Source organism: Melospiza georgiana, chromosome 11, assembly GCF_028018845.1.
Source record: "Melospiza georgiana isolate bMelGeo1 chromosome 11, bMelGeo1.pri, whole genome shotgun sequence".
NCBI classification, from domain to species: domain Eukaryota; kingdom Metazoa; phylum Chordata; class Aves; order Passeriformes; family Passerellidae; genus Melospiza; species Melospiza georgiana.
In genome coordinates this window covers 18,269,994-18,294,700 of record NC_080440.1, presented here as the reverse complement: position 1 = coordinate 18,294,700, position 24,707 = coordinate 18,269,994, and the positions used below count along the sequence as shown (strand labels likewise).

General features: G+C 39.4%; 1 protein-coding gene across 5 annotated transcripts in view; it reads right to left on the bottom strand.

Moving 5' to 3' along the window:
- Window positions 1–24,707, bottom strand: part of SLC6A11 (solute carrier family 6 member 11) — a 107,929-nt gene that overhangs the window by 67,314 nt on the left and 15,908 nt on the right. For all 5 annotated transcript variants that reach the window (XR_009115053.1, XR_009115055.1, XR_009115054.1 and 2 more), the window contains exon 6: window positions 14,750–14,882. Coding sequence is in view for 2 of the 5 variants with exons in the window: in XM_058031808.1 (XP_057887791.1) it covers window positions 14,750–14,882 (133 nt within the window). In the remaining 3 variants the exon portion in view is untranslated. The remainder of the gene's footprint in view (window positions 1–14,749; window positions 14,883–24,707) is intronic.

Here is a 24,707-nt window from a genome sequence, read left to right as displayed (position 1 = left end):
GATTTTCTCTCTCAGGGAAAGGCTTTGATCTCTCAGCTCTCCCTTCACGCCCTCAGCTCTGCAGACATCCTCTGGGGATGTAAAGGGGCTCTCCCTAGGGAGCACAGACCTCTCCTTGTGCTCATCCTCAGAGAAATAGCAGATTTGTCTTTCCAAACAAGCTGTGGGTCTGCAGGTGGATAAAACCAGCACTGGGAGATAAAAGAAACAATGGGAAGGATTCCACTGATTGATGAATGGAAAATGATATTTGCTTTTACAAATAAACTGTAGGTTTGCTGGTAAATGGAATTAGACATTGAAAGATGAAAGAAACAATGAGGAAGAAAAACCCCTAAGAATTAAAAATTAAAAGGGAGGGTGATACATCAGAAGGAAATGTTTGGTATCAGGTGTTTTGGGAAGTCTGAACCTCTCAAGCACCTCAGAAATGGGGAAAGAGAGAATGGAAATGTGGCTGGGAAATTGGGATAAAAAGGATTGAGTTATACATTAGAGGGAAAGGGAGGGTTGTGCATCAGAGGGAAATCTCTGGTATCAGATTTTGAGAAGTCTGAACCTCTCAAGCACCTCAGAAATGGGGAAAGAGAGAAGGGAAATGGGGAATTGGGATAAAAAGGAGGCTGCATCCTCCAAAAATGTGAGAGATTCCAGAGGAATGTCCCATGGCCTCTCCTCTATTCAAATAAAGTCAAAGGACTCCTCTGTCTCCTTTTTGGACATAAACCATAAATGGGTTTGTGGGTTAATTTTCCTAACAATCCCACACTTGGAGCACTGAGATTCCACCCTCAGCAAGGCACTCCAGGGACAAGGGACACACGAACCAAAGCACAAAAATCCTCCCTGACCTCAAGAACTGCAATTCTCCCAAACACATTTTACAACCACAGGAAAGAGCCCAGAATTTTTTACTCTTTCTGCTTGTATTTCCCAGCAGATGAATCTATTCTCTCATTTTAGGGCCACATGCCAGTGATTTTTGCACGACTGGAAATGACAAGGCCTCAAGAGAGGCTCTGCTATGAGAGGTCCTCAATAAACACAGAGTTACCCCACATCAGAAATATAAGCACTGTTCAATCCTATTTTTTAAAAATTGACTTAATTCAGAGTCTTATACTTTCCACAACATCACTATCTACTAATTGTCCAGAGTGTCTGCTTTCCATGACCCAATCCAGCTTCCACAGGATGTTTTGAGTTTTTTCCTTTCTCTTTTTGGAGGTTTTTTTGCAGCAGCAGAGTGAATAGCAGGTGCACAGCAGCCAGCTCCCTCCTGGGGATGTGTTTGAGTTTCCAGCCCAGCACCAGCACCAGCAGCTGCCTGAAGCTGCCTTTGTTGAGGCAATTCATTTATTTATTTATTTCATTAGGCTTTGCCATTCTTGGGAGTGAGTTTGGGTCTGGGCCACAGGAGCTGACACTGGGGTGGGGTACAGGACTGCAGTTTGTAAATCTCACAAGAACGGCCTTGTAAACAAAACTTGTACTACAAAGAGATCTTCAGGCTGGAGATAAAGGCAGAAATGTGGGCTTGGCTGGCTGCAGAGTGCAGAGCCTGCCTTCCCACTGGCAGGAATTTGGGTTAATATAGCCCTGGCATGCAGGGTATGGGAATGGAGAGCTAAAATTGCAGTTCAGGAGCCAGTCCTAAAGCTGGACAGATCCGCAGGAGCTGAGGACAAAAAAACTTGTGTGAAAATAGGGAGTTGTAACTATTCTGTTTCATGGAGAAGAAATATGAAATTGGAGCAGCATTAGGGAACTCAGAGCTATGAATGTTTGTGTATCCCTGTGTGCTCCCGCAGAAGAAAAGGGGCAAATAATATTCTAAATATACAAAGTGAGACTGAAGACATTGCAATTTCTGTGCAGAAATTCTGTGCACACATGGAGACCAGGATGTGGCAACCAGAGAGTTTTGGGAAGGGCAACTTTGGAAACCCCTCAGTTGTAAATCCCACTCAGCAACAGTGCCCTGCACTTGAAGGAATAATATTTTAACCCTGACATGTGCATCAAAAATGATAATAAACTGGAAATGTTCTATTTTGGCTATAAATTTGGGGAAGAGGATGGGTAGGGAAGGGCAGGTTCTGAACCATGAAGAGATCATACTCTGAATAAATATCTATTAATAAGTATATATCAATAAATCTATATTTATCTATTATTTATTTATTTAAATATATATAATAAATATATATAAATAAATATATACTCTGAATAAATGAGTGCAGCTGTCACATTGCTAAAACCTCTCTGTTGGGTCAGTGTAATTTGGATAATGAGCTAAAAGTTCCTGGTAGCCTCAATGGCAGAAAGAAGCTGAATTTGTTACCTTTGGCCAATCAGGGCATTTTTCCTCCAGGGATTGCTGTGCTCATCTGTGCCCTGGGGCTTTCCCTTGAATTTTGCAGCAATTTTCCCTGCATTGCCAGAGCAAATATCCCAGCTGGCTTTCCATCCTCTGCCCCTCCCTGCCCCTTCTGCTTTCTCATATTTAAAGTTCATTGGTGATTTCTGTGCCCAGAACCTCTCCCACCTGCCCGTGCCCTGAGCTGTCCCTCAGTGCCCTCAAACACCTTTTACTCTCTTCAGCTGTGGACCAGGGCTTAGATCCACCCTAAATGTTCATATGAAAGTGGATTTCCCCACTAAGGTGTAGCTGGGAAGGACCGAAATCATAAAAATCACGATTTTGATTGAAATTTCCTATTTAAGAAACCTTCCCCAGCTGTCCAACAGGTCAGGAAAACCAACGAGAAGCACAAAAATGCATTTTTTTTTAACAAACCCGAGATGTCCTTAAATGCTCAGAGCACAGGAGAGTGGAGGAAAAAAAAATGAGTTTAGAAAGCTCAGGGAGAGGAGGAGGAGAGCAGGAACTCTGCATGCATCTCATGAATGTTCTACTTTCCCCCTCTGAATGCAGACATCAGCCTTGGCCACGGCCAAAGCCTCGCCATGAAGGGCCATTCTTTGCTGTCACTTCAGCCTCAAACAAAAGACACTTCAGGAGATACAATCCTTGCTGCCCAGTTCCTTTTCCTGGGCTCTTACAATGGGCCCTAGTTCTTTCTTTTTTTTTTTTTATTTCTTTTTTTTTATTTTTTTTTCCCTTCCACACATCTTTCTCTTTTTTTTTTTTTTTAATTTTTTTTGTTTCTGTCCTTTTGCTTCTTCTTTCTGCCTCATTGAATCCATTAAGGCCTTTAGATGGGCTGCTATTGAGAAATAAATTTTCTTTGGGGCTAGTGACTGAGTTTTAACTGCTGGCAAGCAAGGCTTAACTCCTGAGGGGAGGGAAAATGATGGGCAAAATATAGAAAAAAACATTTCTGAGTTTGGGATCTTCAAGCAGAATGGATACTAGCAATGCCTTGCTCCTCAAGGGAAAGGAATAACCCAATCCCAGGAATTTTCCCTCTTCTCCTCAAGGGAAAGGAATAACCCAATCCCAGGAATTTTCCCATTTTTCCTCAAGGGAAAGGAATAACCCAATGCCAGGAATTTCCCCACTTCTCTCACGCATCAATCTTGACACACTGAGTTATCTTTCTTCTGGTATTTCTCAACAGATTAATATATTCTTTTATTGTTATTTTAGTGAGTGATTTTTGCACACTGGAAATGATAAGGCCTCAAGAGAGGCTCTGCTATAAGAGAGGTCCTCAATTAACACAAAATTACCCCCAGTCAAATATTTTTTGTTCCAGCCTATTCTTTAAAATAATTTTAATTTTTTTATTGTTTTCCATCACAGAATTGTTGGCCCAGCTCCATAAGTGCAAACTGCAGAAACAGAAATCCAAATTTCACCTGATTTTCTTCCTAAGTTTATATCCCAGAAGCAGCAAAGGACATATTAGCTCCCCTTTTTAGGGTTTTTTTTTTTCTGCTTTGTGACTCAGGGACTGGAGACAGCTACAGAAATTCTGACTTTTTCTGGCTGTTGGTTCAGCCTTGCTGCAAATCTTAAGGCAGAATAGAGAGGCTCCAAGCTTTACAGAGAGGTAAGCAAATAAATTCAATCAGCTTTAAATTAAGCAATTAAATCCAACCAGCTTTAAATTTTTAAGCTTAAATTTTAAGCTTAAAAAAGATATTGTTCTTTGGAGAAACCATTGAAGCTTACTGCTTGTTATTTGAAATTCTTTGGTTTAGGCAGGAAAAAAATCACATTTGGAAAGAATAGATAGAGGGCTGAGTTATTTTGTTCTCCTCATTATATTTTATAATTTTTTTATTATCAAAATATTACTAATAAAAATAATATTGGACATAATTGGGGGGAACATTATGGTGTGATGGATTATTTCATAGCCACCTAAGCTCAGTTCAAACCAAGAGAGCTGAAATTCACCTCAGAACCTGGACAAAAAACATTAAACCTCAAAGTTCTGAGAGTGATAGAAATAATTCACAAAATATAAAGAAATATGAGCTGGAAGTGTAGGGAGGGGGTGCAAAAATAATTTATTATGTCTGGAAAATAAAGTTTTTTGGGGATATGCATCCAGCTCCCCTCCAGGGGGAGGAGGGAGCACAAATATAAGATCAGAGCCAAGGGAGAATATTTTGAATTCAGTAGTGAGAGGTGAAACCATACTCAGCCAGCAGGGCCTGGGAACTCCAGTTTTGCATTTTGAATTGTTCACAAAAATTCTGGGCATTTTCCTCAACAGCAAAATGAAAAATAAATTATAACCAAAACTTAGCTACAGCTGCAGCTTTGTTTTATGTATTTAATTTAGTAGTGCACAGTGTAGAGCCTTATTTGTTGTAATAAACTCCCAACAGGTCAGGGGTCTATTTTATATTGAATCATTCAGAATTGCAGCCTGGGACAGGTGGTCCTCAAAATTGTAGCCATGATATTTTCTGAAAAATCCTTTTGCTGGGATTTTTTCCTCCTGAGAAGCTGAGAGGCCTCAGAAGAAAAGAAAACCAATGATTATCAGCTGCTGTGGAATGCAACAGGTGCATCTGGGATTGGTCTCATGTGGTTGTTTTTAATTAATGGCCAATCACAGTCAGCTGGCTCAGACTCTCTGGTAAGTCACAAGATTACAAGATTTTGTTATTAATTCCTTTCCATTCCTTGCTAGCCTTCTGATGAATCCTTTTTTTTATTCTTTAGTATAGTTTTAATCTATCATTTTCTTTTAATATAATATATATAATGAAATAATAAAACAGCCTTCTGAAACATGGAGTCAGATCCTCACCTCTTCTCTCATCCTGGGACCCCTGTGAACACCACCACACAAAACCATCATAAAATAAGAAAAACCTGAGGTCTCTACCTTTATTTACACCTTGTTAAAATGTGAGTGTGAATTAAGGATTTTTTAGTACATTTCCTTGGCCACCTCAATTATTCATTACAAATGGTCCAGCTTTCAGTGGCTGTTTCCTGCCCATCACAGATTAACAATAATGTCAAACCCCTTTTCAGGAGATTTTTCTGTTGTTGTTAACACGAATCTGTGTCAAGATGTCCCAGCAAACAGGGTGTACCTCTTCTCTTTCATCTCTGGGGTCTTGACAGATATAATTAATCTAATATAATGAGATTTCCAAAATTTTCCTGACATTTCACTGGCCCTTCAGTGGCACCAGCGCAGCAAACCAAAGTGATCCATAGCACTAATTATCAAATGATCCATGGCACTAATTACCACGTGATCCCTGGCACTAATTACCAAGTGATCCATGGCACTAATTATCACTTGATTCCTGGCACTAATTACCACTTGACCCATGGCACTAATTACCACGTGATCCATGGCAATAATTACCAAATTATCCTTGGCACTAATTACCAAATTATCCATGGCACTAATTACCATGTGATCCATGTCACTAATTACCATGTGATCCATAGCACTAATTACCAAGTGATCCATGGCACTAATTACCACTTGATTCCTGGCACTAATTACCACGTGATCCATGGCACTCATTACCAAATGATCCCTGGCACTAATTACCAAGTGATCCATGGCACTAATTACCAAGTGATCCATGGCAATAATTACCAAGTGATAAATGGCACTAATTACCACGTGATCCCTGGCACTAATTACCACGTGACCCATGGCACTAATTACCACATGATCCATGGCACTAATTACCATGTGATCCATGGCACTAATTATCACTTGATTCCTGGCACTAATTACCACCACGTGACCCATGGCACTGATTACCAAATGATCCATGGCACTAATTATCAAATTATCCCTGGCACTATTTACCACGTGATCCCTGGCAGTAATTACCATGTGACCCATGGCACTAATTACCAAGTGATCCATGGCACTAATTACCAAGTGATCCATGGCACTAATTACCACGTGATCCATGGCACTAATTACCATGTGATCCATGGCACTAATTACCACTTGATTCCTGGCACTAATTACCAAGTGATCCATGGCACTAATTACCATGTGACCCGTGGCACTAATTACCACGTGATCCATGGCACTAATTACCACTTGATTCCTGGCACTAATTATGAAGTGATCCATGGCACTAATTACCAAATGATCCCTGGCACTAATTACCAAGTGATCCATGGCACTAATTACGTGACCCATGGCACTAATTACCAAATGATCCCTGGCACTAATTACCAAGTGATCCATGGCACTAATTATCACTTGATTCCTGGCACTAATTACCACGTGACCCATGGCACTAATTACCCTGTGATCCATGGCACTAATTACCACGTGACCCATGGCACTAATTACCCTGTGATCCATGGCACTAATTACCACGTGATCCCTGGCACTAATTACCAAATTATCCATGGCACTAATTACCACGTGATCCATGGCACTAATTACGTGACCCATGGCACTCATTACCAAATGATCCCTGGCACTAATTACCAAATTATCCATGGCACTAATTACCACGTGATCCATGGCACTAATTACCACATGAGGAGTAGTGCAGCACAGCAAAGAACAGCAGCTGTGCAGTCAGAACATGAATTTCAGGGAATCACAGAATAATTAAGGCTGGAAAAGACCAACCCCAAACCCAGCTCTGCCAAAGCCACCGCTGTCCCCAAGTGCCACATCCACGTGTCCTTGGAACCCTTCCAGGCATGGGGATTAAACCACTGCCCTGGGAGCCTCTTGCTGTGGCTCAGCACATTTTCAGGGCAGAAATTTTGAAATTTTTCCCAGTATCCCACCTAAACGTGCTGCAACCTGAGGCCATCTCCTCTCACCTGGTCCCTTGTTCCCTGGGGACAGAGCCCGACCTCACCTGCCAGATTTTAGAGAGCAACAAAGTCTTCCTTGAGCCTCCTTTTCTCCAGGCTGGGCATTCCTTTTGTTCCTTTTTGTTCCTTTTTGTTCCTTTTTGTTCCTTTTTGTTCCTTTGGGAGAAATTTTTCCCAATATCCAACCCAAACCTGCTACAACATGAGGCCACCTCCTCTCATCCATCCTGTCCCTTGTTCCCTGGGGGCAGAGCCTGAACCCACCTGGCTGCAGCCTCCTGCCAGATCATTATAGAGAGCAATAAAATCCTCCTTGAGCCTCTTTTTCTCCAGACTGGACATTCCTTTTGTTCCTTTTTGTTCCTTTCAGAGAAATCTTTCCCAATATCCAACCCAAACCTGCTGGAACCCAAGGCCACCTCCTGTCCCTTGTTCCCTGGAGGCAGAGCCTGATCCCTCCTGCCAGATCCTTTTAGAGCAATAAGGTTCTCCTTGAGCCTCCTTTTCTCCAGGCTGAACATCCCCAGATCCTTCAGAAATTCATCTTAAGCCCCTCAGACTGCTCAGGGCTTTAAATGCACTCAGCAGCCTCTGCAGGACTCAGGTATAAGTTTTGTTTGTAAAGCTTAAATTAAATGCACAGAGCTGGAAATATCTGGGGATCTGAATGGAATCTACCTAATTTTTCTAAATGGAACGTTTAGAAAACATTACAGGTGAAGGCAATAAGCACAATCACAGGGAAAAGAGGAAAAAAAATCGCTAGCAAAAGAGTAAAACAAGAAATGATGCCCCCATTTGCAAATATTCAACCCCAAATCCTGCTTCTCGTGGTACCTACAGCAGCAGAGCTGTTCCTTTGAGAAAATAAAAACTTCTCTGCTTTGCTCTGGTGTTTGTAACTTTTGCAGTGGGGTCGTGTAGAAAGTGGAAGATTTAATGAATAATGAAGGTGGCAAGGACAGTATCAGAGCCCCTTGTCCTTTTGTGTTTATATCCAACAGCTACAAATGATGCCAGGTCATTTCTCAGGGTTTACAACAGTGAGCTGCGAACTGAGCAGTGTCCTTCTAGAGCTGGAGTGATAAATTCCCAGTGATAAATCAGGGGAAAAGAATCCTGTGCAATCATGAATCTGCTATTTTTTTGACTCACAGGAGTATTTAATCCAGCATTTTAGCTCATGTTTCTGCAGAGAGAGGAGCCACATCAGAGCTTTACTCATGTGCCACAGCAAACCCTCCCAGCAGAGCTCTCTGGGCTGTGGGTGACAGATTCTGCAGGGTGGAAAGGGGTAAAAAGTGTCTGACAGGGCCCCAATATTATCAAGGGCTTGATGAGAGCGTGCTAGACATTTGCAAATTCAATTATGACCTGGAAATCCAAGCAGATTTATTTTAGACACTCTTGGCTCTGGGGCTACAACATCCCTGCTCCCAGCTCTCAGCACCTCCCTTTGTATTTAAAATATAAAATTTTGGGAGGCAGCTTAAATTCAGCACCTTCGAACACCAGCAGGAAGTGGGAATTCAGGGAACTTTGAGCACAAAGAGGGTGAAAGGATCAAAATATTCAGAAGTCAGAATCAGAATAATATTCAGTGATTATGGCATGTAGAGGAGTTCCAGAAAATGTTGAAGAAAGGATTTCTGTGAGATTTTTTTCTCTTGCAGCTGGTTCTGCACAATGAGAAGGATTTCTCATCGCTTACTAACCAGTAACTAATGTAGAACTAAAAAATCACTGAGCAAGAACTGTTTGAGTTTAGCTCTGGCAAAAGACTATTTGCATGATGTTAACAAGAACCCATTGAAAAAGACCCAAAATATATGAGAATTCAGTGCTCATACAATCAGTGTGATATTCTAATACTCAATAAATCCAGAGGGAGAATATTTTGCAACACTTCACATCAGAAAATGCTGGCTTGGTGTTGAGTCATACATGACAAAACCTCATCCACACTTTAATTAATGTGCTGTGGGCGGGGTAAAATGCTCTGATATCAATAAATTAAAAATGATACAAAGACTGTGGGGGTTTTAATACTTTTGATTCAGCTTCTCCTCATCTACAGCACAAAATCCTGAAGCATCTCAGTGCTGATTTGCTCTCATTCCCACTCAAGAGGTCGAGGCAGGAAAGCTAGATTGTTTTTTAACTTGAGTATATTAATTGAGATTATTAATACAGAAGTCTTTTCAAATCAGTAGTTGGAGACACTCAAACTCCTACTCTGTAGTGACACAGATGATATAAAAAAATAGGCTTTGATTTGAGCTGGATAACAGAAATGTAACAAAACAATAAAAAAGAAATAAATTTTAAACAAAATTAAATATTGTAGTGAAGCAACATTTAGGGAATAATTGATTAATGGAGGGAAATTAAGGATTGGAGGAGGTTTTCTCAGGACATGAGCAATCCCTGTCCTGGGAGGTTTTTAAGATGCAGCCAAACACCAAGACAACAGTTCCAAGTTCAGTGCTGAACCTCCTTTGACCAAGAAGTTTCACCAGAGACTTTCCAAGGTCCCTCCCAACTTTTCCACTTTTATAACTCCAAGTTCCTGCCAGGGCTTCTGACCAGGGATGTCAGCACAGGACTGGGATGTGTTGATGCACCCAAAAATTAACCAGGAGCAGGAAAGACAACTTCAAATGCTTTTCTGTTACTTTGAGTCCTGCAGGCTCCTCCCTCCAAAAGGAACGGGACAGAGAGAACTGAACTCAATGGAATGGTTTGTTTGCAAAAATTCTCATGAAAATAAAAAATAGAAAGGAAAATATCAGGGGTACTACCTTCAGCAAGTAACTTAGGAAAAATGCATTGGCAGCTACTGGGGTTGCTCTCTCAAAGTTTAAATTTAGTCAAATTAATAAATGGATAACCAAGATCCATAAAAGAACAGGTTCCCTTCTACCTGAAGATTGCATTAATGAAATGGGAAGATAAAAAAAAATTAGGGAGACTGAGCAGCTCTGTGTACAATATAGAAAAACTGAGAATTTTCATAACCACAAATCAAAAGAAATCAAAAAGTATTTTGGAAATCAAAAGAAACCAGAAATCAAAAGTATTTTGGAAAAATCAGATACTGAACCAAACCTAATGATCAGAGACTGGAATGATAATTTAAATGTTAAAAAAAGTTAACTTTCTTCAGTCTTCTAGATAATTCTTACCTTATCTTTGGAAACATTTGATCTCAGCTACTGACAGGTCTTCTCCATGAGGTGGAGATCAGATATCAACAAGAAATTTTCAAAATACAAAATTATGGTAACTGCACTGGCATATATTTCTCCTTCTGATTTTGAGTTTCTCATTGAAGGATCCTGCATTTTTGCCTATTTGCAACATTTAAAATCTAAAAGCTTGCACACAAATACCTTCAGATTTAAGACTGGAAGTTCAGGGCAAGAAAAGTTTGAATAATTAAGGGCACAAATCCATTTCACCTGAGAGCTGCCAGAATCACCTGGATTTATTTTGCCGTTTCACAGCTGTTGGAAGGGAAAATGGAAATGCTTTGTGAGAAAGTGATGGATTTCAAGAACAGTAATGGAAAAGTTTGGAACATCCTGTTAACAGTGTAATAGGCACTTCCTCTGGAGTTAAACTTGATGTTAGTCTTAACATATTTAATATCCTGAAATATTAAATATTCATGATCTGTGGTAGTGCTGGTTGGAGAATGATGGAGTTATTTTATAACAGCTTTTAAGGCTTGGACTCTTTTTCCATCATGCATTAGAATGCAGAGTAAAAAAGAGGAAAAGGATGAAGAAACCTCCTGAATATTTCAGAAAGCACAAGTGTGTGGAGAGGACACACCTTCTCCATCTCACCTCTGGTTCCCCTGTCCTCTTTCTCTCCCCTCTCCTGTCCCACAGACACCTCCCTTTGAAAATGTTTCAAAGGTGATAAAACTTCAAGAAGTTTTTTTGCTTTAAATAAATGTATTTTTTTCATTGAAATTATCCAATCCAATTAAAGTCTGTCATAAATTTAACAGACTGTTACATTATTATCATAAAAAACCTCAGAAGTCAATTTTAAATGTTTCCTGGAAATGAGCATGTAATAAATTCAATTTAGTGGGAAGGATTATGGATGAGCTTAAATATGAATTTTAGAAATGGCATTAGATTTGAAATGGAAACTTCAGCTGAGAAATCTGCTAAACCATTTATATTTCAGAACATTTAATCCATTTATAGCATCCCCAACACCTGAGTGCTGCCTTTGTTTTTAAGCTGGGAAGTTTGCTGTTCTGCAAGGCAATGCCATGGCCCAGCTTCCCAGAGACTGGGCTGGAAAAAGTGGAAGAATATTGAATAAACAGAATTAAAAAATTAAAAATAGTGAATGTATGCCCAGGGGAAAAACCTGCACTGCAGAAACAGAGCTGGAAAAAGGAATTATCAATATTATATCATATAGATTATCAATATCGTATTGAATTATCAATATTGGCTAGAACAAACATTTCATCCATTTACAGCATCCCCACCACCTGAGTGCTGCCTTTGTTTTTAAGCTGGGAAGTTTGTTGCTCTGGGAAGGCAATGCCATGGCCCAGATTCCCAGAGATTAGGCTGCAAAAAGTAACAAGTATAAGAATATTGAATAAACAATGCATTAAAAAAATTAAATAAGGTAAATGTATGCCAGGGGGAACACCTGCACTGCAGAAACAGAGCTGGAAAAAGGAATTATCAATATTATATCATATCAATTATCAATGTGATATTGAATTATCAATATAGGACAGATCCCTCCTGAGAGCCAGGGACCCTGTGGAAAGGCAGGTTCATGGGTACCACAGGCTCTCTTCAGAAATGTGGGATTTACCAGTGCTGAGGAATTCCTCAGGATTCTGGAAACAGATCAGCTGCTCATGGCAAACTGATTTAAATGGTGCAATTATATCATGATTCTGTCTCTTACAGAACCCTGGTCTAAATGTTTTAAGCTTGAGATCTATAAAGCTAAATATTGAGCATGAATTCCCTTCTCTTTGCACTTCTGTTGCAAGACTAGAAGTTATTTCTGCTTGTTGAAAATTTTATTATCCCATTTCTCGTGCCCAAGACAGGCTGTTCTCTCCCAGGCTGACCTCATCAGAGAGGTGGTTATCAAAATCACACTGAAATAAAATCAATTCATTCCGCCTAGCTAAAGCTGAGGGCTTAGCCATCAGAAAAAGAAAAACGCCATCAGAAGCCATCAGAAAAAGGAAAAAGAAAAGGTCAGACAGGTTATCCACCTTCAAAGCGCAAGATCTGATTCTGGGGAAACAGTATGAACTGAAAGAATGGAAGAGCAATAAAATCCTGGATGTAAACTCCAGAAATGTAAAATAAATCCTTTCTAAAGTCACTTCAGCCCCTTCTGAGCCCAGGCTGCTCGCACTGCTGTGTCTGTGAGTGCCTCTGCCCAGCCTCGCGTGCGTGCACACACCTGCAGCCACAGAGCTTTGCCTGCACCCCTGGGGCACATTAAACCATGCTAGAATACATTTCCATCCTCAGACATTCCTTCTGATGGAGAAAAAAAAATCCAGTTTTGCTCAGTTTCATTTCTTCCCCAGCAGATGCAACCTCTCAGAAAACTCCAAAATGCTCGTGCACCTCCCTGAGCCCACGGCAAAGGTGTGAGGACATGGATCTTGTCATTCCCTTGGATCACTTTGGCTTCTCCAGATCCAACTCTTTAGGATTTTCCCCTGCCTCTAAACTATTCATTCTCATCCTGATGCCTCAGGTTTGGCCTTTATATTTTTCAGGATCTGTGCTGCTTTAGTGGGTGGTTCTGGGCTTCACATTCAGGGATGGTGAGCTCTGTGCACAGAGCAGGGAGACAAAACAATTCCTGCTCCAGCAGGGCACCAAGGACAAATGACCCAAATCTCAGCCCAAGAGCACAAACACCGTGGGCTGGAGAGAGAAAAACAAGCAGGGTGGGACTGCCTGGGCTAAAGCTGGAATGGGACAATGAACTGCAAGGTGCAAATGGAGCAGAACTGATCACAGTGACAGAGCCCATGACTGCTCGTGCATTTTGGGGCCATTTTGGTTCATCTTGGGTTCATTTTCTGACCATTTTGGTCCACCTTGAGTTCATTTTCTGACCATTTTGGTTCATCTTGGGTGCAGCCCTGGCTGGGCTCTTGTGTTGCCCAAGGTGCATCCATGGAGGAGATCCTTTTAATAAATCCCTACTTTATCTCCATTCCAGCCCCTGTTTTATGTCAGCCTTCCCAAGGCATCACCCCCTGTCCCTGGCAGCATTCTCAGCAGTGATTTTGTGATTTTCCCTGCACTGGTGAAGGTGGGGCTGCAGGAATCTCTGTGTGTGTGTGTGTGTGTGGAAATTCTTCTTATGTGTGTGGAAATTTCTTGGGAAATGCAGCAGCAGCTTGAGTGGCACAGTTGGCAAACACACCCAGAATCAGCAACTGGGAACAGCCAAAATGTTGGTAGTATCAAGGATGTGTGCAGTTGACACAGCTGAAAAATTTCACTCTGGTGTTTTCTAAATTTCAAAAATCCATTACTTGTCAAATATTTCATTTATAAACAAGATCACTAAACCAGAAATAAAAATATCCTCGACCACAACCCAAACTACATAAGAAACAATTGAAAATTAGGTATTTCAATGCAGCAATTTTGTTCCTGGTTTCCTTTATTTCCAGCATGAGAAACCAGTGATCATTTCTCAGATCCTCCCTCCAGATCTGTTGCTCTTTTCCTCTCTCATTGTTGTTGATTATTCACAGATTCTACTCAGAGCTGTGGCTGACACCATTCCAGGGGCAGCTTCCCCCTCACCCCATGGCTCCCTGCTCCCAGGATTGAGTGGAATTCACTCAAAAAGTCCTAAATATTTCTATTTTCCCCCGTAACATTCCTGTCTTGGTCCCTCTCTGAGTGCTTTCATTATTTCTGCTCTTGGTTTTCAATCTGTATTTTAAAATTCTCTTTTTATGTGCATCAAATCTCTCAGTGACTCTCTTCAGGGACTGAGAGTTTTGAATCCTGGCAGTTTGGGGCAAAATCCAAATTTTGCAGAATTTGTGCACAGAAATCAACACAACCTGGTTTCTTTCCAGTAAAGCTCATTGCTAGATTAACAAAAATAAAATGTATTTTAAAATTCTCTTTTTATGTGCATCAAATCTCTTAGTGACTCTCTTGTGGGGCTGAGAGTTTTGACTCCTGACCATTTGGGGCAAAATCCAAATTTTGCAGAATATTTACACAGAAATCAACACAACATGTTTTTTTTTGGTTTTTTTTCCAATAAATCTCATTGCTAAATTAACAAAAATAAAACAAAACCACCCAGCCTCACCTAAGAGAATTAGAGAAAAAGCAAATCACGAAACCAAAAGGACCGAAAAACACGAAGAACTCCTAATTACAATTAATTACAGTTCCTCACACATGTGAAATTCCCCCGCTCTGGTGGAAATAAATATTTCAGGCTCACCTTTCCAGTGGATTTGGTGCCTTTCCAGATGCAGAAGTAGCAAATAGTCCAAGCAGCCAGGAGGCACAGGGCGAGCTCCCAGCGCAGATTCCCAATGTGCTCAATCCCATCGGAAATCGCCAGCACCCTCCGTCTTCCATGAGGGAAAAAAAGGGGGAAAAAATCAGAATATTGAGCCAAAACAGCACTACATGGGAAATACTGGGATAAAAGTCAATTAATTACAAAAAAAAAAAAAAATTGAATATTGAGCTAAAACGATGCTACATATGAAATGCTAGGATAAAAGTAAATTCATTACAAAAAAAATTAGAATATTGAGCTGAAAGATCACTGCATGGGAAATACTGGGATAAAAATGAATTAATTACAAAATAAAAATTAGAATATTGAGTTGAAACAGCACTACATAGGAAATAGTGGGATAAAAGTGAATTCATTACAAAAAAAAGATGATAATAGCAAAGAAAGCAACATTGCATATGGAATAATGGGATAAAAGTGAATTCATTACAAAAAAAACCCCCAGATTTTTGATCTAAAACAGCACTACATGGTATTTCTACTGCAATAAAACTGATTTAATTACAAAAAAAAATAAGATTATGATATTGAAGAAAATGGCATTACATACGAAAAAGTAAGATAAAACTGAAATAATTACAAAAAATTCTTAAATGGAGCTTAAATGGCACTACATGTGAAATGCTGGGATAAAACTAAATTAATTACAAAAAAATATTATAATACTGAAGAAAACAGCATTACATATGAAAAAACAGGATAAAACTGAAATAATTATGAAAGAAAATTATAACATTGAAGAAAGACATTGCTACATATTAAATACTGGGATAAAAGTGAATTAATTACAAAGAAAAGATGATAAAGATGATCATATTTGAAGAAAACCAGCATTACTTGGGAAACAATGGGTTAAAACTGAATTAATTTAATTCAATGACTGCTCTTTACTCACTACTGAAAATACCTCTTGCTACAATAGAGAGAGAGAGAAAAGCAGAATATTCCAGGTATTTTGTATCCGGTTATAAATGAACAAATGTTTCACTTTTTCAAGTCAGTGACAAAATTTTAATTTTAGAACAACTTTTCTTTAAAGTCAAACAAAAATAATTTATTTGAATTATTTACCAATTTATATGAGCTAAAATAAAAACACTTCCTAAATAAATGGTTTTTCAATTTGATTTGTTTTCCCCAAAAAATTTTCTAACCTTTATTTTTACCTGTTAACCCAAATTTCATGAATTTCCTTTTGTAATTAGAGCTATAATATTAAAATATTTCTTTTCAAAACATTTTGAAGCAACTTAAAACAACAAATGCACACATAAAGATGTTCACATAAAAAGTTTTTTAACACTACCCTGAAATAAATCATCATAGGAAGAGATTTATTTAAAATCTTTATTTAAAGTAATAAAGAAATAAATAAAAAGATAAATTATAAATTAAAGTTGTAAGTTAATAAATAAATAAATATAAACTACAAATTATTACAACCTCAGACTTGTACTCCTCTCCCTCCCCACTGTGACTGAAAACAAATTAATTGATTTTCACAGGTTTCAATTGATTATATAATTAATATCTACATAGATATACACATAATTTAATTACAATTTAGTAGAAAGGTTAAGTATTAAATCAAACTAAGCAAACTACAGTTAAATATATAAAAGAATTCTTCCTTTTGTATTTGGTTCAGTTATTGTCTGAGTCAATAAATTTAGGGATATCAAGTCTGATCTTGTAATTCCAGCTAATAAAAAATGACAGTTAAAGGATATAGAATATTTACATGAAAAATATAATGTTTATAGGAGACAGAAATATTTAAAGGAAATAAAATGAAATTTTAAAAATGAAATAAAGGAGGAATCTGTGAAGGGAAATTCCTGGAGTGATGGAGTGGGAGGCTGGAGATGCCAAGAGGGAAAATGGAAATATTGAAGCAGCACCTGGGCAAGTTCCACACCTCCAGAGCTGCAGCTGCTGCTCATAAAATATGAGTTTAAGATTCCCTCTTTAGCTGGGGAATGACAGAATTAACAGGGTAAGCAAAAATCACACTTAAAAACCCCAAATCACAGATTTTATCTCCATATTTCCCAATTAATAAAGACAGATCTTCCCACTCAAAAATAAAAGGGGGCAGGAAGTCAACACAAACTTTTTGAGAATTATCTTCTTAAATTAAAATTGCTGCCACCTCATCCACATCTCCTCCCCATCCAGGAATTTGTTTTATTCTTCAAGTGTTTATTCTTTAAATCTTTATTATTCAAATCTCCACCAGCTTTTCTGGGGGAGATGTGATCCAGCACGGAGCACCCTCAGTTAGCCAAGACCTGCAAAGTGCCTGAAGTTCTCTCATCAAAATGCACCCAAATGAGGAGAGGTGGCTTTTAATGAAGGGTTATTTTAATCAAGAAGAGGAAGGACATAATTGATACCTGCACACAACACCACTGAGACATAATCACACATGAAATGCATCATTAAAATTCAAATTCTTCTAAGCTGTTTGACTGATGAAGGTGGAATTTTACCTAGGATGGAGTCCACCCTCCTCACAAATCCTTATCAAATCCCAAATGAAGTCCTTGAATTCTTAGATCACCCAGAAGAGGAATTAATTGCAAGAGAACAAGGTCAAAATTTGGCATAATGCGATAAGAAAATGAATAAATAATACAGGGCAACAAATACTAAAAGGCCTTTTAAAGCAGTACATTTTTAAGATGAAATCTGAGACAAAATATTTATGGTTGGGCCACAATAATAGTGAAATTTCATTTAGCTGTAATTTCACTGTGAACTATTAATGAAAAATTTCCTTATGTTTTAATCAAACCAGCTTTTTTATAGCTGTTTGGATTTATTTATGTACACGTGAACCCAAACATGAGTGAGGTTCCTTTTCCACAATGGGTGTGCAAGTCACTTTAATTCCTACACTGTTCCCTATCTGCAAAACTTCATAAATAAATGTTCTCTCTTTCTCATGATTGAAATATTTCACCCACCAGAAGATGCCTTTGCCTTAAGAACGTAATTTTTTTCTTTTTTTCATACTTCTTCTTAAGAACATAATTTTTAATGAAGGCTTGGGGTGAAGATTTTGAAAAGCAACCAATTCCTGGGAGCAGGAAGAGCTCAGAGTTTTCTGGGTGCTCTGAAATCCCAAAGAGCAGAGACACCTCCTTCACCCACGCAGGACTCTTGGCCAGATATTTTTGTGAAGCGTCACAATGGCAAATTAATGGGATAACCATAATTAATTATCCCCGCGGGTCCTATTGAGAAGAGACACGTGGTGCCAATCAAGGGCAGCTGTCAGCACCATAATGAGGAGTTAATTACCCCAAAGTGCCGTCAAGGCTTTGGATTCCCTTTGTTCCAGCAGAACAAAGGGCTGGTGTTTCCCTCAGAAAGGGAGCAGCAGCAAGTCCAGAAGTGATAATTAATCTGTAACATGAAATGTATGGAAAGAATGGAGCCAAGGAGGGGAAATCCCTCACAGCTCTCCCTAAATTCTGCTGCTGGAACCATCTCAACAGCAGCAGGGAATGAAGTTTTGATAGGAGGGAGAAATCAGAATATGAAATTCTTCTCACAAAGCCTCAATTCAGTCAAATCTGCCCCCCTTCTTTTAGTATTCAACTGAAATAACAGGAAAAAGGGAAGCATTTTGAAAATAAATGGTTGCCCCTGTGTCTGAGATGTGAGGTTGATATTCAGGGCTCAGTAGTGCAGCTTCTACCTAAAACCTGCCATAAATCACTGAAAACAACAACAAAACAAGGTTCTGTAGCTTCTTCCAGTCCTTCCTCCTCTTCCCTTACCTGCAAGAGCCCTGCACTGCCTTGTTCTCCTCAGTTCTTCATGCACAGAGCACAGAAACAAGCAGTAAAATCAGCACTCCATGTGCTCCCTTCTGGTTTGAAGGAGCAAACATTTGAAAAGTTCTGCAGTGAATCTATAGCTCAGCTGCTTTGCATCCCATTTGGGTGAAAAGAAAGAAATAATTTTATCCTGTGTATCAAGACTTGTTAAAGCTGAGCATCTTTAAACCCTCTTAAATCAAATGAGAAATAACAGATGTTTCATTGCAATGCCTTGACTCTTTCTCACTAGAATTCACTGCTGCCACTTCTTTATTTGAAGAAATTATTATCAACAATGTTCATTGACAGATAAAAGCCCAAGAACCTGGGAGATCACATAGCTGGCAGTACAACTGTAGATAACCATTTGAATTACCCCAGAACATCAAATCCCTGCTTGGTTGAAGCAAAATTTGCTGGCAACAACTTCAGGCTGCGTGAAACTTTTCTGTGAGAAAGATTTCTCCTGCACTGAAGACACAAATCATTAATTACTGTTGGATCTCATTGAAAACAGCAAGTGATGAGAGTTTGGAAGTTTTTATTGTAGGTTTTGAGCTGTTTGAGGGGAGTGTTGTTTTGTTGTGTAAAAATATTCAGCACTTCAGCACCTTCAACCCACCCAGAGCCTGGGAGAGAGGCCAAGGGATTGATGGCACTTGAGGTTTTTGGGCAGAATATTGAGGGAAACACATTCTACTGCCTTGGGGGGAGTCTGGGATCAAAGGTTAATGCAAACCAAAGCAAGGTTTTAATTCAGCAGTAGCAAATATTAATTCTCCACAGCATGTCTTGCTTTTAAGTAGAACCCAGCCAGAGTGGGTTTGGGGTGCCTCGCACTGTGCTTGAAGGGTTCATTGCCTCTGATCACACACATTTAAATTGGCTAAATGTTAGTGAAGGTTCTTACATTTCATCCTGTAAATAACACAGAATAAAAGTGGCAAAAGTTCCAGGAATCTAATGAATAAAAGAAAAATTTGGGGGGAGTAATAGGGCACATCTCCAAAGGGGGGCTGTCAGAAATGCTGAGGTCTGGTCACAAGGGTCTGTGCAGTTGGGCTGAACAAAATCATTATCAGACAAAATAACTACAGTGTAGATTAATTCTACTAGAGTAAAAAATATTGTAAGCCTGGCTTCAAACTCACTTGAATCTAAATATAAATGTGGATTAAAAAGGAAATAAAAATGGATAGTCAGGAACTATCTGAATAGTTAGAACTACAGAACTATAGAAAGAAAAATTTCAGCATATTTTCAGTACGCATAAAAAACCAATAAAACAATAAAAAAATAAAACAATAAAATAATAAAATAATAAAAGAATGAACCCAGGAAGAAATTATGCCTTGTACAAGGATCTGGTTCTCCCCACATGCCCGGGACACCCCATTGCCAAGGATTACCTCTCTTCCCTCACTTCACATCACTGCACAGGCAAAATTTACACAAAATTTACCCAATAAAATCCCACTGGGAGATGATTTCAACAAGTACCTACTGAAAATGGGACTAATTTGTTTGAGAAAGTAGAAAAACACATTTCCATTTGGTGCCTCAGTTCATGGGAGAGGAAGAAGGGCCCCTCTGTTGTTGGAATTGCTGGAGAGGGGAAGGTTATGAGATAACTGAAAAGCAGCCTTTCCACCCAAATTTGAAAACAAACCTTCTGAAAGCTTACACACTATTTACTGGCTATGGGAACACTGGATTTTCCTGGGAAAAAGTGTCTTTAATAAAGTTGGAGGAGCTGGAACAGCCTCTTGAACAGAAAGAGGATTAACAGCTGCCAACGCAGCGTTGAAAGGAATGTCCTGAGGTACTTCTTGAATTATTTCATGATTTGGGAAGCTGAAGAACAGCTCCAGTCTATTTGAGGAAGGTCCCTTCATGTTCCCACTTGCATTTGGAGCAGTTTCCAAGGCTTTAAAAAACCCAACAGCAAACAGCACCCCAAGAGAGGAGGCCCTTGAGGTGCCCTGTCCATGGAGGTGTGCCCAACCAAAGCATCCTGAGGGCATAAAAGCAACAAAATCATGCAGTGCCCCTGTACAGAATCCTTTTTATTTTATATTTATTTTATATTTTATATATTTTATATCTTTTATATATTTTATATTTTGGTGCACTTTTATCCCTGCAGTTGTCAAACCCATCCCATATTTACTTTGTGAACCTCATCACTAAGCTCCTTCTTCAAAAATCAGAACACACCTGAGGGTGTGCAGATTTCTCACCAGTTTAGGGGAAAAGGATTGGGATCTTTTAGACACTCTTTATTCCTGTGTGAAAGCAAATTTAAGTTTCTATCTAAAGATATTTCCTTAACTCACATCTTTCTTTCTCTCCTTGCACTTTATGCAATTAATATTCATTTATTTCTGTGAAAATTACTTTGAATAATTCACACCCAAATGCACTCAGGTATCCTGGGCAAATACAGAGTTTCTGACTGAAAAACTTGAGCAGATATAACTGAACTCTAAAAATTCAATATTCCAATTCCAGGCACCAGAATCCTCTGTGGATCTTGAAGTGCCAGGAGCTTTCCCTGCCAAAATACCTGTCAGGAAGGTGGAACATTTCCCTGTGCCTGTCTAATCTGAGCTAATTGCTGTCTAATTTAGAGAGGCAGATCCATGCATCCAGACTGCAGATGGAAAAGAAATAGCTGAGAAGGAACAAGTTGTTTTGCAAGAACCAGAGAACACAAGATATTAAAGATTTGAGATATTCTCCACTGCTTTATCTGCTTAGATGACAACTTTGGAAAACGATACTGATAAACTTAAAAAAAAATCTATGCTGAATGCTAAATATGAAACTGTGAAGCCAAAAGGCTGGCAGCTTACTTTGTGAAATTCTTGGATTTTTTTACTTAAGATAAACATGTTTTATATAGATCAAGGTTAAAAAAATCTTTCAATAAATGGAATCTAAAAAGAGTGGTTTTAATTCTTCAGTCAATTCATTACTGGATTTCATGTACTGGTTTGAAAGGTTTCTCTTTTCTGATGTGGTTTGTTATCTTTTGACACTGCAAATGTAAAGAATGGGGCAATCTTGTCCTAGAGAACGGGTATAGAACATTCTATGTCCTGGAAGCATCAAAGCTGGGAAACATTTTTCAGCTTTAACACCTAAATCCTCTTCTGTACATTACAGGACTGTAAAAGATAACTGTCAGATTAGAGACTTTTTGAGTTTCATTGCATAAACAAAAATTAATAGAAGATCACATACCTCTGATGAGGGACTTGGGCAAAAATGTGTGGGAGAGCGCTCCCTTTTCCAGGATAACACATATTTGAGCAGTGATAACCTTCATGAGCTTTAACCCCAGAGTAGCACAGATTCGTGGAATGGTTTGGGTTGGAAGGGACCTCAAAAATCACCAAGTTTCACCCCCTGGCATGGCAGGGACATTTTCCACCATCCCAGGTGCTCCCAGCCCTGTCCAGCCTGGCCTTGGGCACTGCCAGGGATGCAGGGGCAGCCACAGCTCTCTGGGCACCTGTGCCAGGGCCTGCCCACCCTCACAGGGAACAATTCCTTCCCCATACCCCATCTAACCCTGATCTCTGTCAGTCTGAAGCTATTCCCAATTTTCTGGCACTCCATGCCCTTGTCCAAAGTCTCTCTGTTGGATGTCTTGCTTGTAGTTTCATTTCTCTCCCAACAATATCTCTCCTATTCTAGAACATTTCTAAACCAACATTTCTCAAAGTTTGCATACAAACACACACTATATAAACCTTCCATAAAATTTAAAAATTTTTCTACAACTCCATTTCCCACATCTCTCCATCTTCCCTGCAGCCCTTTCAGGTGATGGAAAGCCACAATTCAGTGACCCCAAATCTTCTCCTGTGCAGGTGAACAATGCCAGCTGTGCCAGCCTTTGCTCCCAGCAGAGCTGCTCCATCCTCTGCCCATCCTGGAGCCTCCTGTGCTGGCCCAGGGTTGGACACAGCTCCTGCACTACACAGAGCACACCCTGAATCACTGTCAGAATCCAGAGTTCAGCAGGACACCCCTCAGGCTGCACTAAATTGGTTCTGACCCTCCTTCCACCCAAACCCTCCAATGTGGATGAGCAGGAGAGGAGGAGGAGCAGAGACACACTGGGCACTGCCTGACCCTGCTCTGTCTTGTGCCCTGATGTGATGGTGGCACGGGCAGGAGTGGCACAGTGACAGCATTAACACCCTACAGATGGCAAACATCTGACAGAGATAATGCCTTAAAATGAAATTATTCCTTTCGGACTTTCTTTCCCCTCCTTTAGAGTCTGATATTTGGGAAGAATAACTAAACATGGGCTGGTTGTGCCAGGTGTTTTCCCAGGGCAGTGGTGTGGTAATCACTGAAACACCTCCAGAACAAGCACAGATACAACTGCAAAGTTAAATAAATCCCAGTGGATTTTTTTTTTTTTTTTTTTTTTTTTTTGCACATTTAGTCACTAACTGTGTTTAAAATCAAGGGAGAGTCGTCTGGGTGCCAAAGTCTCCCTGCAAGTAAACATGAGCTGAAGCTTTGGCTTTTCTGGAATATCCAGAATAAGAGCTCCAGGCTCTGTGTAGTGTCCAAACCTCTCTTTTCAGGATTTACTGGAAAATCTAAAATAGGAAAAATACCCATAGGTTTCTAAAAGAGCTAAAAAGGTTCTTGACAGATACTGCTGGATACCCACATGTACTCCCCAGCCATCAGTGCTCAAGTATTGGAAAGAAGGAATTCAGCTTTTAGAAGATAATCCACGGGTTACAGTTCGAGAGAAATTTATTGGAAATTCTTAAAAGTGTAAGACTTCATTTCTGGAAATCCATTGAATTCCATACTTGGCTGGTTTTTCAAAGCAGCAGACAGACAACTTCCTGTGGTCACATTAGCAAGAATCCCTCAGCTACAGCATTATTTTGAAATATTTACCTCTTCGAGCAGATCTAGTGTGAATTACACATAACAGAATTAATCCTTCCTGTCTGAGTCACATTTGCTCTATCCAGCTCCTTCTCCTTAAATTCCTGCCAGGGTTTAACATTGTTCCATTCATTACCCATTTCTACACATCTCCAATTTAAGAGTGAAATTTCCTCTGCAGAATCTTTGTAGCATTCACATTCTCTAGAAAATCCCTTCGCCCAGGGTTTTTCTCCTGGGAAGCTGAGGAGCATCAGAGAAAAGGGAAACAATTCTGATCTCATTTGCTTCTCCTGTGTTGCGCTCATGTGGAATGTGTTTGGAGATTGTTTACCCACAGGTGATTGTTCCATTGCATTCTGCTGGGAGTTGTTTACACTCATTGGCCAATCAGGGCCAAGATGTGTCAGGACTCTGGAGAGAGTCAGGAGTTTTCATTATTACCTTTTAGAATTCTGTAAATATCCTTTCTGTACTTTTAGTATAATTTAGTATTCTTTACTCTATTAAAGTATCATAAAATAATAAATTAGCCTTCTGAGAACATGGAGTCAGATTCCCCCCTTCATCAGGACATTTCCCACCAAATACAATAAATTTTCTCTGAAATTTCTACTACAGGTTGCGAAATATGAAAAGAATGGCACATTTCTTGTGTCAACCCCTCTCTCATTAAGGTCAGTATAGGCTGACTATATAAATAACAATATAATGTATAATAGTGTATATGTGTAGTATAATAATGTATAAATATATGATTTTTTCATTTTTCATATCTCACACTGAGATAGTGAGGGATAAACTCAGAACATCCCATTTCTGACCTATTTTCCTTACTCCTCTTTCACTGAAGTCATGGCAACTTAACCAACCCCAAGGGTTTAATCCTGTTAAATCACTTTTTGTGCTGCTCCACTCACCTCTGCTCTACAGTCTCTTTTCTCAATGTATCCAATGACTCCTCCAGGCTTTTTTTTTTTTGTAATTTTCCCTCTTCTCCTCTCTGAAGAAGTCATCCAGCAACAAAAATCTCCCTTTTTATTCACCTTGAGTGGTGTAAATTAGCTCAGCACACAGCGCCAGCTGTGAACTGAAAGCACCCAGAAGAAATCAAG